Source organism: Sus scrofa, chromosome 1, assembly GCF_054392235.1.
Source record: "Sus scrofa isolate SSC_HxYL_T2T_F1_AM1 chromosome 1, Sscrofa_HxYL_maternal_Yorkshire_Landrace_v2.0, whole genome shotgun sequence".
In the NCBI taxonomy this organism is placed as follows: domain Eukaryota; kingdom Metazoa; phylum Chordata; class Mammalia; order Artiodactyla; family Suidae; genus Sus; species Sus scrofa.
The window spans coordinates 139,742,270-139,755,697 of record NC_139383.1 but is presented as its reverse complement, the minus strand read 5'-3'; the positions used below and the strand labels follow the sequence as shown (position 1 = coordinate 139,755,697).

Sequence of the window (13,428 nt, the reverse complement as noted above, 5' to 3'; positions counted from 1 at the left end):
TCTTTTTTTTGGCCACACCTGCGGAAATTCCTAGGCCTGCACCACAGCAGAGACCCAAGCTGCTGTGGTCCTGCAGTGACAACACCAGACCCTTAACCTGCTGTACCACAATGGAACTCCCATAGGTTTTGTTTTGATTGTGGTCCAGTCAAGCTGTTCAGTTTGGCTCAGTCATTGAGAAGAGAAGCTGGGAGGCTGATAGGTGAGGTCACGGTGTTGGGCACTTGAGGATTTGGGCAAAAGGGGACAAGGAAAGAAGTAATGCAAACTCAGCTTTAAAGAGTAGACAGGAAAGCAGGCCATATCACTAGAGGTTGTAACAGGAGCAGGAAAGGAGGAGGAAACCACAATGAGTAAATTTGGTAGAGTAACTTGTGGGAGGCATAGAGTAGATGTGTAGTAGTCTTTTCGGAAAGGTTGCACACTGGCAACCAACGGGCTGTGACCCAAAGAAATCCATTTAATTTAAGTTACTAACATTTAAAGAATCAGGAAACTGTTTTTAAAATCCATATTTAGTTACTAACATATTTAGTCTCTAACACTTAAAGAATCAGGAAACTTTAAAAAATCCATATTTTAGGGAGTTTCCATTGTGGTGAAGCAGAAACAGATCCGACTAGGAACCATGAGGATGCGGGTTCGATCCCAGGCCTCGCTCAGTGGGTTAGGGATCCAGTATTGCCATGAGCTGTGGTGTAGTTCAGACTGGGTTCAGATCTTGCATTGCTGTGGCATAGGCCAGCAGCTGTAGCTCTGATTCGACCACTAGCCTGGGAACCTCCATATGCCACAAGTACAGCCCTTAAAGAAAAAAAAAAATGCAAGAAAAAGAAAAATCCATATTTTAGGAAATTCCTGCTGTAGTGCAGCAGGTTAAGGATTCAGCGTTGCCACAGCTATGGCACAGGTCTCAGCTGCAGCTCTGATTTGTTCCCTGGCCTGAGAACTTACATATGCCACAGGTGCAGCAAAAAAAAAAAAGTGCCAAATTAAAAAAATCCATATTTCTAGCTTCTTGTGAAAACTTGGGATACTGGCCATCGGGGCCTCATCCTTGAAGCAACTGAAGCGCTAGGTCCTCTTGAACCCCTCTCACGCTGACCATCCTCAGCCCCCACCCAGCCTGCTGCTCCCAAGGTTAGGTGCTCTCCTGGGCTTTCAACTTTGAGACGCCCATCATCTTACCCCTTACAACTCATCCTGACTTCCTCATATGGAGGAGTTTCTCCAAAACATATTGGTCCCAACAGTTCAAATAAACACTGACAAAAACTGGGTTGTTTCTCCCAAACTCATCCCTACCCACTTAAACAAACAACCGTGAATGCGGAGTGGTGCTCCCTGTTGCACAAGACCACTCCCTTCCCTACCCACCGCAGCTAGACTGGAGCCTGGGAAGGCACCTCTCAGCTCTCCCAACTCCCACCCCCCAAAGGGTTGTGGTCAATAGCGCTACCTGGAAACTCCAGACCTGGAAGCCCACTTCAGCCCTGGAGGTGGCCCAAACTCTCCCACAGTCTCTCCTTCCCCCACATACAGTGGCTCCTGGGGTTCCGACAGCGGGGCCCAGACCCAGGAAGACCATGAAAATAGACTGGGAAAGAAATTGAGGGCACCCCCCCCCCACCTGCCCTGTCATGGAGCTAAAATACTAATAATATTTTAAAAGGCAATATGTTTAGTGAAACAAAACTGAAAAAATACATTTACCCAAATATCCAAAGTGTTTCTCGCGTATGGATAAAATCACAGGTGATTTTCACTTTCTTCTTTTTGTCAATCTTCCTTTTCTAAATTTTCTGCAAGGACTATCTATTACTTTTGTAATAAGAAAAAGTTATCTGGAGTTCCCTTCGTGGCTCAGTGGTTAACGAACCCACCTAGGATCCATGAGGATGCGGGTTCGATCCCTGGCCTCGCTCAGTGAGTTAAGGATCTGGCGTTGCCATGAGATGTAGTGTAGGTCCAGATGAGCTTCAGATCCCTTGTTGCTGTGGCTGTAGTCACTGGCATAGACCAGTGACTACAGCTCTGATTCAACCCATAGCCTGGAAACCTCCACATGCCGGAAAAAAAAAAAAAAAAAAGAAAGAAAGAAAAAGTTCACTGGAGTCCCCTAGTGGCTCAACAGGTTAAGGATTTGGTGTTATCACTGCTGTGGCATGTATGGGTTCAATACCCGGCCCCAGAACTTCCGCATGTGACAGGCACTGCCCCCAAATAGAAAAAGTTACATTTTGAAAAAAATATTGAGATCTAGTTCAGAAAGAAACAACTCATCAGGTCAGGAAGTTCTGAGGTGGGACAGAAACAGGGGTTGGAGAGGGAGACAGAGCTTCTGGAGTTCTGGGGGAAGGGAGAAGCCCTTGATGACTGGCTCAGGCAGAGGGAGATGCTGAGTCAGTGGGGCCTTCAGGTTTTCTGTCCCAGGAGCCCACCGCCACCACCAACAGAAACAGGGCTGAGGGGAGGAGGGCAGCTTCAGGAGAACCTGGCAGAAAGTGAGGGGCCTGCAGGTTCCATTGATTTTATTGTGAGTTACTTGGGTTTTGTTTGTTTTGCCTGTACTTCCCAGGGAAGGATTTAAAGGCAGCTCCAAAGGGTCTACAAAACTATGAGATAACAGGAGTATAAAGTAGGAACAAGATTTTCTTAGGAAGCAGGAAGGAACATAACACAGGGTTAAGAATGAGGCAAAAACATACACGTCTTGCAGGCTTTGGGCCACCCACTTAGCTCTGGGTTCCAGCTGTGGTGCATCCTGATGAGGCCCCAAACCCTCCGGAGGTGCATGTGGGGCCTGGTGGAGGGAACGAGCCCCTGGATTTGGGCCCCGAGTGAGGGTGAAACGGAGGAGTGGGGAGAGATTACTGGGAGAGAGAAAGCGGGCGGAGAGGAGAGCAGAAAGTGAGGCTGGAGCCTCTTCTTGGAGGGAGGAAGCAGCGGAAGAGGGGCCAGAGAGGCGGAGAAGACCCAGGAAGAGCAAAGCCTAAAGGGGGCTTTCAGAGCTGCCCTGGTAGGGTCGGGAAGGAGGGGCTCTGGCCGAGGAGCCAGCTGGTCATCATGAAGGCTGAGGAGCAGGGCCGGGATGGAGGCTGTTGTAGGAAGCGTGGGGAGAGAAGGTGAGCCCACACCCCAGCCCTGGAGAGCAGTGGGGTAGGGAGAGGTCTTTGCTGGGTTTCAGGTGTGGAGGGAGAGGCTGATGGAGTACAAAGGATGATATGGTTGACCCACTCACTCGGGGTTGTCTTCCCAGTGGGTTTTCTCTGACCCACTGCATGATCCTCTTTGCATCTAGTTTATGCCCTTGGGTTAACAAGGTTGACCAGGATTAGTCTGTGGCCCCCAGAAACCCCATAGTAGTCTATGAAAAGTAAAGACTTTGGACTAGATGGCAAGATCCTTTCTAGCCCCAAACTATGGTTACAGGTTATAGGCTCTAGGGCCCCCTGAATGCACAGCTAGGGGAGGCTGTCAGAGTCAAGTTGTTGAGGCCCAGAGAGGGGCAGTGACTTGTCCAAGGTCACACAGCCAGTGATTGCGAACAGAGCTAGGCCTGGAGGCCTGAGCCCCCAACTTTTTGCTCTGACGTCTCCCCTTCTCTAGACGACCAGACTCCTGGGTTCAGTTTCTGTCCTTTCTCTGGAAGTGGGACAAAGGAGCCAGGAACCAGGCCAAGAAGCTGTCAGGGCTGGTTCCAAGCCTCAGGAGGCTGGGAACCCAAGGTCCACGCCCATGTAAACACAGGCCAGCACTGATACCGCTCTCTTGGCTCTGGATAGCTTCCTCCAAATCGGTTCCCCACTATTATCTTGCTTATCCCTGCAGGTCTCCTGGGAGCCAGGGAGGGGCAGAGAGTACTAGCCCCGCTTCATAAGTGGGAGAAACTCAGACAAGGAGAAAGGCAGTAATTTGCCCAAAGTCGCCCAGCAAGTCGGGGAGGGGTTGGAACAGGAGGTCCCCGTGGGAGAGGGGGTGGCCAGAGGATCACATGGTCTGGGGGACAGGGGGTGAAACGGTGCCAGAGGTAGACAAATGCCCACAGTCTCAGGCGTCGAGGACCCCATGTCTCACCAGGAGAGTGGTCTCTCTGTCCCTGGAGGGAGATGGCTGGGGACAAGCTCTGCTTGCCTCTAGCTGGGTTGGGGTCCTGGGCAGGGAGAGAAGATGGGCAGAGGCAGCGGATCTTGGCCACAGAGAATACAGATCTGAGGGTGAAGGTAATCACAGGTCAGAGGCCTGGGTGGGGACTATGCTCCCTGCTTTTCTGCCAGATTCCAGGGGCCCCAGGGAATCCCTAGGCCCGTAGTGGGCCCAAAGGCTCCCCTGTACCCTCTCACTGCTGAGGGTCCAGGGAATCAGCTAGACACCTAGGGGCAGAGGCAGAGACTGTGCAGGTGAGGGTCAAGGATGCCGTGGAGCTGCTGACAGTGACTGGCTCTGCCTTCCAGAGGGGTTATGAGTAGAGTGACTGTAAACCCAGGTTATTTTTTTTTTCTTTTTAGGGCTGCACCTGCGGCATATGGAGGTTCTCAGGCCAGGGGTCAAATTGGAGCTGTAGCTGCTAGCCTCCACCACAGCCACAGCAACAAGGGATGGAAGCCTCGTCTGCAACACACACGGAAGCTCATGGCAAAGCCACACCTTTTAACCTACTGATCGAGGCCAGGGATTGAACCAGTGACCTCATTCAATCTTGAAATATCCTGAGTCTGATAGTGAATTCCGTGGTCATTCCAGTTAGGGAACAAACCTTTGTTCAGTGGAAAAAGCCTCAAGGAGTTCCCATGGTGGCTCAGTGGAAACAAATCTGACTAGCATCCATGAGGACGCAGATTCGATCCCTAGCCTCGATCAGTGGGTTAAGGATCCATCTTTGCTGTGAGCTGTGGTGTAAGTCGCAGATGTAACACGGACCTCATGTTGCTGTGGCTGTGGTGCAGGCCGGTGGCTATAGCTCTGATTGGACCGCTAGCCTGGGAACCTCCATATGCCGTGTGTCCCCCCGCAAAAAGAACATTCCACTGGGAGGGCAGGCCCCACTGAATGCTAACATCTCTCCTCACATCTTACCTCCAGCCCTGTCTCCCTTTGCCCACTCTCAATCTTAGGACAACCTAATCTGTCCATAAACCATGCCTCCCAGCCCCACCCTCTGAGAAGACCATTTTCCAGGTGGCACACCAGAAAGAAGCCTGGACCCAGAGTCGGGACCCAGGACCCGGGCCCCTGCTCCATCTGCTTCCCTGTGGCTCTGTCCTTCATTCTCCATGTCTGAAAATTGGAGCTAATAAGAGCCACGTGGCCCGTCTTGAAGTGGGGTTGTAAGAACTGAAGGTGATCAAGGAACAGACTAGACTGCCTAAGCATTGCCACATATAGGGATAAAAAGCAGCCAGCACGGCCCAGACCCAGGAAGTCACTCCCCACTGCTGCCACAGTGTGACTAATGTGGCCCCTCTGCTCACTGGAAGATTTGGCCCAGGCCCAAGGAGGACGCTGACGGCACAGCCCTGCTGGGAGCCAGGGTTCCTGGCAGCCAGGCACAGTGGGCAGGTCTGACCTGTGAGAGCCCGGTTACCGCCTGGGGCCTGGGCTGGTTGCAAAAGGGGCTGGTACTACTGACGCAGTCTGCTCTCGGTCTCACTCTCCCAAGCTGGTTCCCAGGAGAATGAGGAGCTCAGAGGGTGCGTCACCTCTGCCCTGGGCACCGCTCTGCTCCCAGGCAGAAAGCAAGCGAGGCCCAGCTCCCTCAGGTGTGCTCACACTCACACACCAGCCAGCACGCACACCAGCACAAAGGTGCCGTGGAGAGAGACAGCTCCCTCGCTGGATACACAGAGTAGAGCCTGGCCACACACAGACACATAGACACATGGTCCCCAAGAAACCTGGTCCAACCAAGACATGCACACACAGGTACAGATACACACACACACCCAGACCCACACATAGGGTTGTGTATAATACACACTCCTAAGAGCCAACATCATATGGATACACAGACATACACACAGAGCCACACACATCTCACATAAAGATAGGCACCCATAGGAATTCTCTGGTAGCTCAGCAGGTTAAGGATCAGGCAACGTCACTGCTGTGGCTGTGGTTACAGCTGTGGTTTGAGTTTGATCCCCCCTGGCCCTGGGAACTTGCACAGGCTGCAGGCATGGCCAAAAAAGCAAAAGATAGGCACCCACGTTTACAGATGTAGATACACCTCTGTAGAGGCAGATATATGGAATGACTTAGAGTTTTGCACAAAGGTAATACTCACTTGAAATGCACAAGAGCAGATAGAAGATAATATGAGAAAAAGAATGTATATATACATATAACTGGATCAATTTGCTATAAGGCAGAAATGGACAGAAGATTGTAAATCAATTATCATAGAAAGTTTTGTAATAAGAAATATACAAGAGCAAAAACAGGAACGCAGAAATGTATATGGACACAAATAGATAATATATATTCACCTGCCATCATTTAGTATTTATTGAACGCCCACAATCTGCTAGTCATGCTCCAACAGAAAGAGCCCCCCATGATTCACAGAGACACAGAAACCCAAGCTCCGTCACAAGAGCTACCTGGGATTCTATGGGGCAGAGTCTCCAAGCCAGAGATGAAGAACTTTTTTTCTGTAGATAGTCACCAACCCATGGTGAAAAAAAATAATCAACTGTGGACGTAGCCTCATTTATACAAGAAAAAGAAAATAAAGGAAAACAAATTAAATGCCCCCAAATGGGGGTCTAGTTGAAGAAATTATAGTCAGGGTGAAATAGTAAGCAAACATACACATATGGTTACAGATTCTGCTCAGTTTATAATAACATGGAAAACGCTGTTGAAATTTTAAGGATAAAAAACAAAAAATACAAAATTGTACATACCACACAATCACAAGAATTCTTTTTAAAATGTGAGTAGAAAAAAAGACTGGAAGGAAGTACATCAACATGTTATTATTTTAACATTTAACTTTGGGAGTGAAGACTATTAGTACATTTTTGGAGTTCCCGTTGTGGCTCAGCAGTAATGAACCAGACTAGTATCCATGAGGCCTCGGGTTCAATCCCTGGCCTTGCTCAGTAGGTTAAAGGATCTGGTGTTGCCATGAGCTGTGGTGTAGGTTGCAGATGTGGCTCAGATCCCACGTTGCTGTGGCTGTGGCATAGGCCAGCAGCTGCAGCTCAAATTCTACCCCTAGCCTGGGAACTTCCATGTGCCATGGGTGTGACCCTAAAAAGACACCCCCAAAATTTTTTTAAATTACATCAGACAACTAGGCTCCACTGCATAGCACAGGGAGCTATATCTAATCTCCTAGGATAGATCATGATGAAAATCATAAAAAAAGAATGTATATATATATGACTGAGTCACTGGTGTACAGCAAAATTTGGCACAACATTGTAAATCAACTATACTTTAATTTAAAAAAAAAGGAAAAACATTCACAAATCACATACAGAAGCAAAAGAAAAAAATTACAATAATTTACATCAGTAAGGACGAATGTGAGATTGTATATATAAGAAATATACGCTTTTTTTTTTTGGCTGTGCCTGTGGCATGCTGGTGTTCCAGGATCAAACCCACATCACAGCTGTAACCAGAGCCACAGCAGTGATCCTTTAACCTGCTAAATCATGAGGGAACTCCAGAAACATACACTTTTATCCAGTTAATATAATCAATGTCTTTTTAAATTTAGATTCGAGAGCAGAAAAAGCAGGGAGAAAAGGCAAGAGAAAGAATGATAAAAAGATTAAAAACAGTCCCAGAAAAATAGAGACCATGTTAGAGAAAGAGTTTGGAACCAAAGATAAATCCCTTTTGCTCTGCATGGGCTCCACCCCGACTCTCACCCCCGTGCCTCAGAGGAAACCATGGCTCTTAGGACTGTCTCCAGGCCTCTGAGACACAAACCTGGGGATGAACTTGGTCCTCAGGATCCCCTGAAGGGCTCTCTGGTGGGTTTTTTGTTTTTTGTTTTTTTTAATCTAAGCATTTAATGGCCAGCAGCAAACGCTGCCTGAGCCCAAGATCCTGTGGGAGCACAGGAGCATAAGTGGGACTTTCTCTTTCCATTTAACTGGGGAGATGCAGCCCCAGCAAGTGACCAAATTGAGAGTCCCCTCAATGTGCCAAGAGAGCAATGGGGACACTAATAAATTTCCTGGAGAAGAGGGGAGTATTGACTGGAAGGTAGTCAATGGAGAAACACGGCATCTGGCGCTGGGGGTTGGGAGGCGATTTGGCAAAAGCAAGGCTTGGAGTCATTGGGGTAAGCAGATGCAAACTATCGCATGTGGAGTGGATCAGCAATGAGGTCCTGTTGTACAGCACAGGGAACTATATCCAGTTACTTGTGATGGAACAAGATGGAGGATAATGTGAGAAAAAGAATGTATGTATGTGTAACTGGGTTCACTTTGCTGTATAGCAGAAATTGACCAAACATTGTAAATCAACCATAATAAAATTTTTTTTAAAAGATGGAGTCAGAAGTAAAAAAGTTATTGGTGATCAGGGAGTGGGAATCCCTGGGACAAGCAGGCCTTGTCCAGGTTGGTGTCAGATATGAGGCTCTGAATGCTGAAATGAGGAGCTGGGAGTTCCCTGCGGGCACTGAGATCTAGTAACAGTCTGGAGTCAGAAAGATGCCAGAGAGAAGGAAGCAGCCCTAGAGGGACTGGAGTGGGAAGTGCCAGTGACAGAGATGTAGGGGTGAGACTGACAAGGCTCAGGGACCCAGCAGGAGAGGAGACACAGTGACGAGGATGTTATTTGTACCTCAGAGAATAGGGAAGAAGTTGGAGGTGCACCCCACTCCACCCTACCCTACCCCCGCTTCCCCCCTACCTACCCCCGTCCCATGATCATGTGACTGGGTTTCCTCCCCCTACTCATGGCACCTCTAAGTCCCCTGGGAACAGTTTGAAAACCTATAATCCAACCAAAGTCTTAAGTGTTTCCTTGGTTTTTTGTTTTGTTTTCTTTTCTTTTGGCCAGCCAATGGCATATGGAGTTCCCAGGTCAGGGATCAGAGAGATCTAAGCCACAGTCATGACTTACACTGCAGCTGCAGCAACATGGAATCCTCAACCCACTGTGATGGGCTGGGGATCAAACCTGAGTCCCAGCACTCCCAAGATGTAGCCGATAGTGTTGCACCACAGTGGGAACTCCTTAAGTGTTTCTTTTTGCAAATGAGGAAACTGAGGTACAGAGAAGGGAAAAAATTTGCCTAAGGTCATGGTCAGTACCAGTGCCTGAACTTGAATCAGGGTCTCTGCCCCAGGAAGGGAGTGTATCAGGCTGGGTTGAGGTGAGAGCCCACGATGGAGCTGTGGTGTGAGACCCCCTCAAGACCTGGCTGTAATTGTACAGCTCAGCACCTCCACCTGAGGGGGCAAGGGGACCAAGGGAAATAGGTGGCTGGAGCTCTGGGGGATGGGCCCAGGTGGGGCAGAAGCCGGACAGTCTTGGCTAAAACTAAACTTGAGGATTATCTGAGGTTTCACTTGGCTAGGATTTCTGTCCCTCAGCCATGTTCTTTCTCCTATTCACAACTATAACTTCCTGCAGAGGGAGCTGGGCTGGGACAGAGGGCTCACCTGGCCCATTAGTTGCCTAGCAAGTGTCCCAGGTGTGCCTTAGAATAACACTCACCCAAGTACCAAATCTAGAGTCTGCAAAGTACTCTTATAGCCACTTAGTGATAATATCTCCCTTGAGGTGTTACCATTTTTTTTTTCTCTGAACCTCTCTTTCCTATGGGTAAAATAAGGTGGTTTCCCCTTACCTCATCCCAAATGTGCCTTTCCAGCTCCAGTTCCAGAGAATGTTCTCGGGATCCCTGCTCTCTCCAAGTCCTTACTCGATGAATGCTCACTCTCAAAGGTTTTCTGGGACCAAGTTTCTATTTAAATTGTTGACAGCTGGCATCCTGACTGTCACTAGGTCCTTATGCAGACTTTGAGAGCCAAGACCAAAGACTGGGTCCAACCAACCCAAGTCCAAGAAGTTTGGCCGGTGGTTGGTGTTTGAGCTGTCCGGTGGGTCTCTTCATGCTCAGGGTCTCAACGGGGGAGCCCCCCAAGCTGAGACCCTGTGGACTATCAGAAGGATTGAAGGAGGAAGGTTAGAGGGCTCAGGATTTCCCCAGAGCCCAGCACTGAGCACCTTTCTCCAGAAGGGAGGGAGAGAGGGGAGGGGCACCACCCGCCTGGTGAGGTCATGGGAAAGCAGCTCTGGCGCTGACACCTGGGGAAACCCGTTTCCAGGCTGCTTCCCACGCTAGCTCTCCTGGGAACCAGCTAAGCCCCAGGTGAGGAGCCCCAAACCTGCCCCCCCCAAGTCCAGTTTCCATCACACTGTCCCAACTAGTCCAGCCCCACCTTTCAAACTAGTCTGTCCTTGGTACACAATCCGTCTCTAACCAAACTGCAGGGCCTTGAGCGACCAATGTGCTGACCACTCCAGAAAATGACACAGAGACAGCAGCTTCAGAAACTTAAGGCTTTATTTGTAGACTCCACACTGCCCTATCTTCCAGACTGTGACCTTGGAGAAAGCCCCTTCTTCTTTCAGGCTCCAGTTTGCAGCTCCTCCCCCTCCTCTTGCTGCGCCTTGCCTCTCACTTCCTGGCCCAGCCAGTTTGGGCAGTGCCTAGGGAGACCTGAGACCCAGTTCTTCCCAGGGACCAGCCCCGCCCTCCATGGCCTTGGGGGTTAAGGGCAGCCCAGGTGTCAGCCTTGGTTCCCAGCTGCCCCACTTCTCTGCTCTCCTTTTCTTTTCTTCCTTCCAAGCCTGGCCCTCTGATCTGCCTCCTCTTCTCCAGCCTGCCTCCGGTCCCAAGGTTCCAAGGCTTTACCCTCTGCTCCCTCTCAATCTCTCACTGACCTTTGTCTTAACTAATCCATCCTAATCTCCTCTCCAAGTCAGGGCCAGACACCACAGCCCTTCAGGATGCTGTTCCCCAGGCTCTTCCTCACCCTGGTGCCAAAGAGCGGGTGGGGACCACTATGAGGGGTCCCAATTCATGCAGGATGATCTGAGGGCCCACAACAAGAAACTGGAAATTGGATCCCAAACTGCTTGGAGATGGCTGACACTGTTTGGATCACCCCATGAAAATCCAAGTACTGGGATCTCTCTGTGAGCCCTGACCATAGAAATCCAAGTCAGAGCCTTCCCTCCTCCAGGCCCTAGGCTCACCCGGGCACACAGAAGTAAAGGCCCGAGTCTCCACAGTGTTCAGACAAGAACTGAGTCCCATGGGGTGGCTGGGCCCTGCCAGCACAGCCCTCAAAGGCCCTGTGCCCCAGGTTCTAGAAGTCTGTGGCCATTAGCCTATTGATCATTGTGCTGCCACAGCTGTTCAAACAAAGCAGAAGAACTTCTTCCAGCGGCAGCGGGAGAGGGTGCGCACACCTTTGGCATTCAGTTTCTTCTCCAGCCGGGCTTTGTTTTCAATGGCACTGAGAATGGCAGAGTCAAACACCTCCTTCAAGTTCTTCTGCGTCAAGGCTGAGCACTCCAGGTAGCAGCAGGCCCGGATTTTCTCTGCCAGACCCTGAGCCTGGGGTTCGGGCACAGGTCCCTCCCGGCCTCCCTGGTCCAGCTCAATCAGTACATTGACATCGTCTCTCAGATCTGCCTGCGTGCCCACCAGCAGCACTGGCGCCTGGGGGTTGTGAGTGCGGATCTCCGGCAGCCATTTCTCTGTGATGTTTTGGAAGGAGCTGGGCTGCACCACGCTGAAGCAGGCCAGGAAGACATCCGTATCTGGGTAGCAGAGCGAGCGAAGGCGGTCAAAGTCTTCCTGGGATGGAAAGGCCAGACCATTAGTAGGATTATTCCCTGTCACAGGAAGCGCGAATCGTCTTGTCACCTGAGGTTGGAGACTGAAACTCCAAACAGAGGGCCCAAGGCCTTCTCCATTCCCGATGGATCTGGGATCCTCCCAGCTTCCAGCCCACCTCACCGTAGACCAGTAGAGACCTCTCCCAATTTCTCACCTGTCCCGCTGTGTCCCAGAGCTCAATGCGCACCGGGGCTCCATCAACCAGGACTTGCACTGCAGGGGCGGGGCAGGGGATAGTCCGCGTTAGGAGAGGGTCCCAGGTCCCACCAGGCCTCACCAGCGCCACCTCTGGGCCTGCACCCGCCTCCCTCCCCTTGGGCTTCCGTGTACTCGCGCTTCGGCGCGGGCCCCAGCCCCCCCGGTGCACAACCCCACGGGCAGCCACGCAGCCGCCAGGGCCGTTGAACGTACCGGAGAAGGTGTCCAGCGCCGTGGGCCTGTAGCGCGCGGGGTACCCATTGCAGGTGTAGCTGACGATGAGGCTGCTCTTGCCCACAGCGCCGTCGCCCACCAGAACGCACTTGATGCCCAGCTCCGGGGACGCGCTGCCCCGCCGCGGGGGAGGGGTCGGGGCCCGAAGCGGGGACGACTCGGCCTCGCTCAGCTCCCGCGGGGGCATGGCCCGCTCCGGGTACAGCCCGGGACCAGGTTCCGGCGCGCTCGAGTAAGCCGGTTCCGCAGACTGCCTCTGACTGAGTCCAGCTCGCCTGCCCGCCGCTACCCGCGGGTATTTGTGGAGCCCCGCCCACTTCACCTGCGTATCCGAGCGGTCTCAGACCCCGCCCACCCCCCCCAACCTCCTCCCGGACCTCCCTCTGCCGCGCACCACCCTGCGGGGTCAGGCAATCTCTAAACTGAGGGAAGAAAAGGGAGCCGAACTGACAATCACATAGGTACGAGGACAAAGAATCGCCCAAATGAAGCAGATCTAGGTATCCTAGCAAAGAAATATATCCAGGACTGATTGTTAGGAGGAAGAAGCAAGTTGCAGAACACATAATGCAGCATGTTCAAATTAAATTGTAGATATATATATATGTTAGTATAAAAAAGTCGGAATAATATTTTACTAATAATTATTTTAAAAAATATAAAGATCATGAAGAGCCAAAAGATAAATCCATGTGTGAACACAGCAGGCAGGAAAGTCTTTTACCCTCTTCCATGAAAGACAGTTCTCTAGGCTTGGCCTGAAGGGAGGCTTGAAACACCTTCACTTTGCTCCAACTCACGGTGCTGAAGAAGCTAGCTGGGGAGGACCTTCAAGGACAATTCTCCAGTTGAATATTTTCTAAATCCCCAAAGTCCCTAATATTACCTTCATCATCATCCTCAAAAGCACATAGTAATTAGCTATTTGCTGATGTTGTTCTGGGCCACCCACTGTCCTTGCCCTAGAAGTTTACAGATAGGAGATATCCCAGGTAGCCCAAGGAAGGTCACCAAGAGAGCAGGCGCAGAATAGCCTGATCCCAATTTCCTCTCTCTACTGCGGCCATACCAAGTGATACTAGGCCCAGAATCCTTTTCTTTGAATTCCA

General features: G+C 50.7%; 1 protein-coding gene across 2 annotated transcripts; it reads right to left on the bottom strand.

Moving 5' to 3' along the window:
• Positions 1 to 10,525: 10,525 nt before the first annotated feature.
• RHOV (ras homolog family member V) lies at positions 10,526 to 12,622 on the bottom strand. 2 transcript variants are annotated; one of them, XM_085023114.1, is made up of 3 exons: positions 12,299 to 12,622; positions 12,042 to 12,100; positions 10,526 to 11,841 (listed from the first exon to the last, which is right to left on the bottom strand). In XM_085023114.1, exons 1-3 carry the CDS (start codon positions 12,504 to 12,506, stop codon positions 11,671 to 11,673), a joined length of 438 nt encoding a protein of 145 aa, XP_084879240.1. In that variant the 5' UTR covers positions 12,507 to 12,622; the 3' UTR covers positions 10,526 to 11,670. The 2 variants fall into 2 exon arrangements, with proteins under 2 accessions (XP_084879240.1, NP_001231346.1); NM_001244417.1 differs by having other exon boundaries at positions 10,526 to 11,845; positions 12,299 to 12,588.
• Between the last annotated feature and the right edge of the window lie 806 nt (positions 12,623 to 13,428).

Bases quoted from the DNA above. Each gene is read 5' to 3' on its own strand.
- RHOV (NM_001244417.1), bottom strand. From the start codon at position 12,506: ATGCCCCCGCGGGAGCTGAGCGAGGCCGAGTCGTCCCCGCTTCGGGCC. The intron at 12,101-12,298 runs GTACGTTCAACG...CCGCCCCTGCAG, and splicing joins GGCGCTGGACACCTTCTCCG to TGCAAGTCCTGGTTGATGGA. The intron at 11,846-12,041 runs GTGAGAAATTGG...TTTCCATCCCAG, and splicing joins TCTGGGACACAGCGGGACAG to GAAGACTTTGACCGCCTTCG.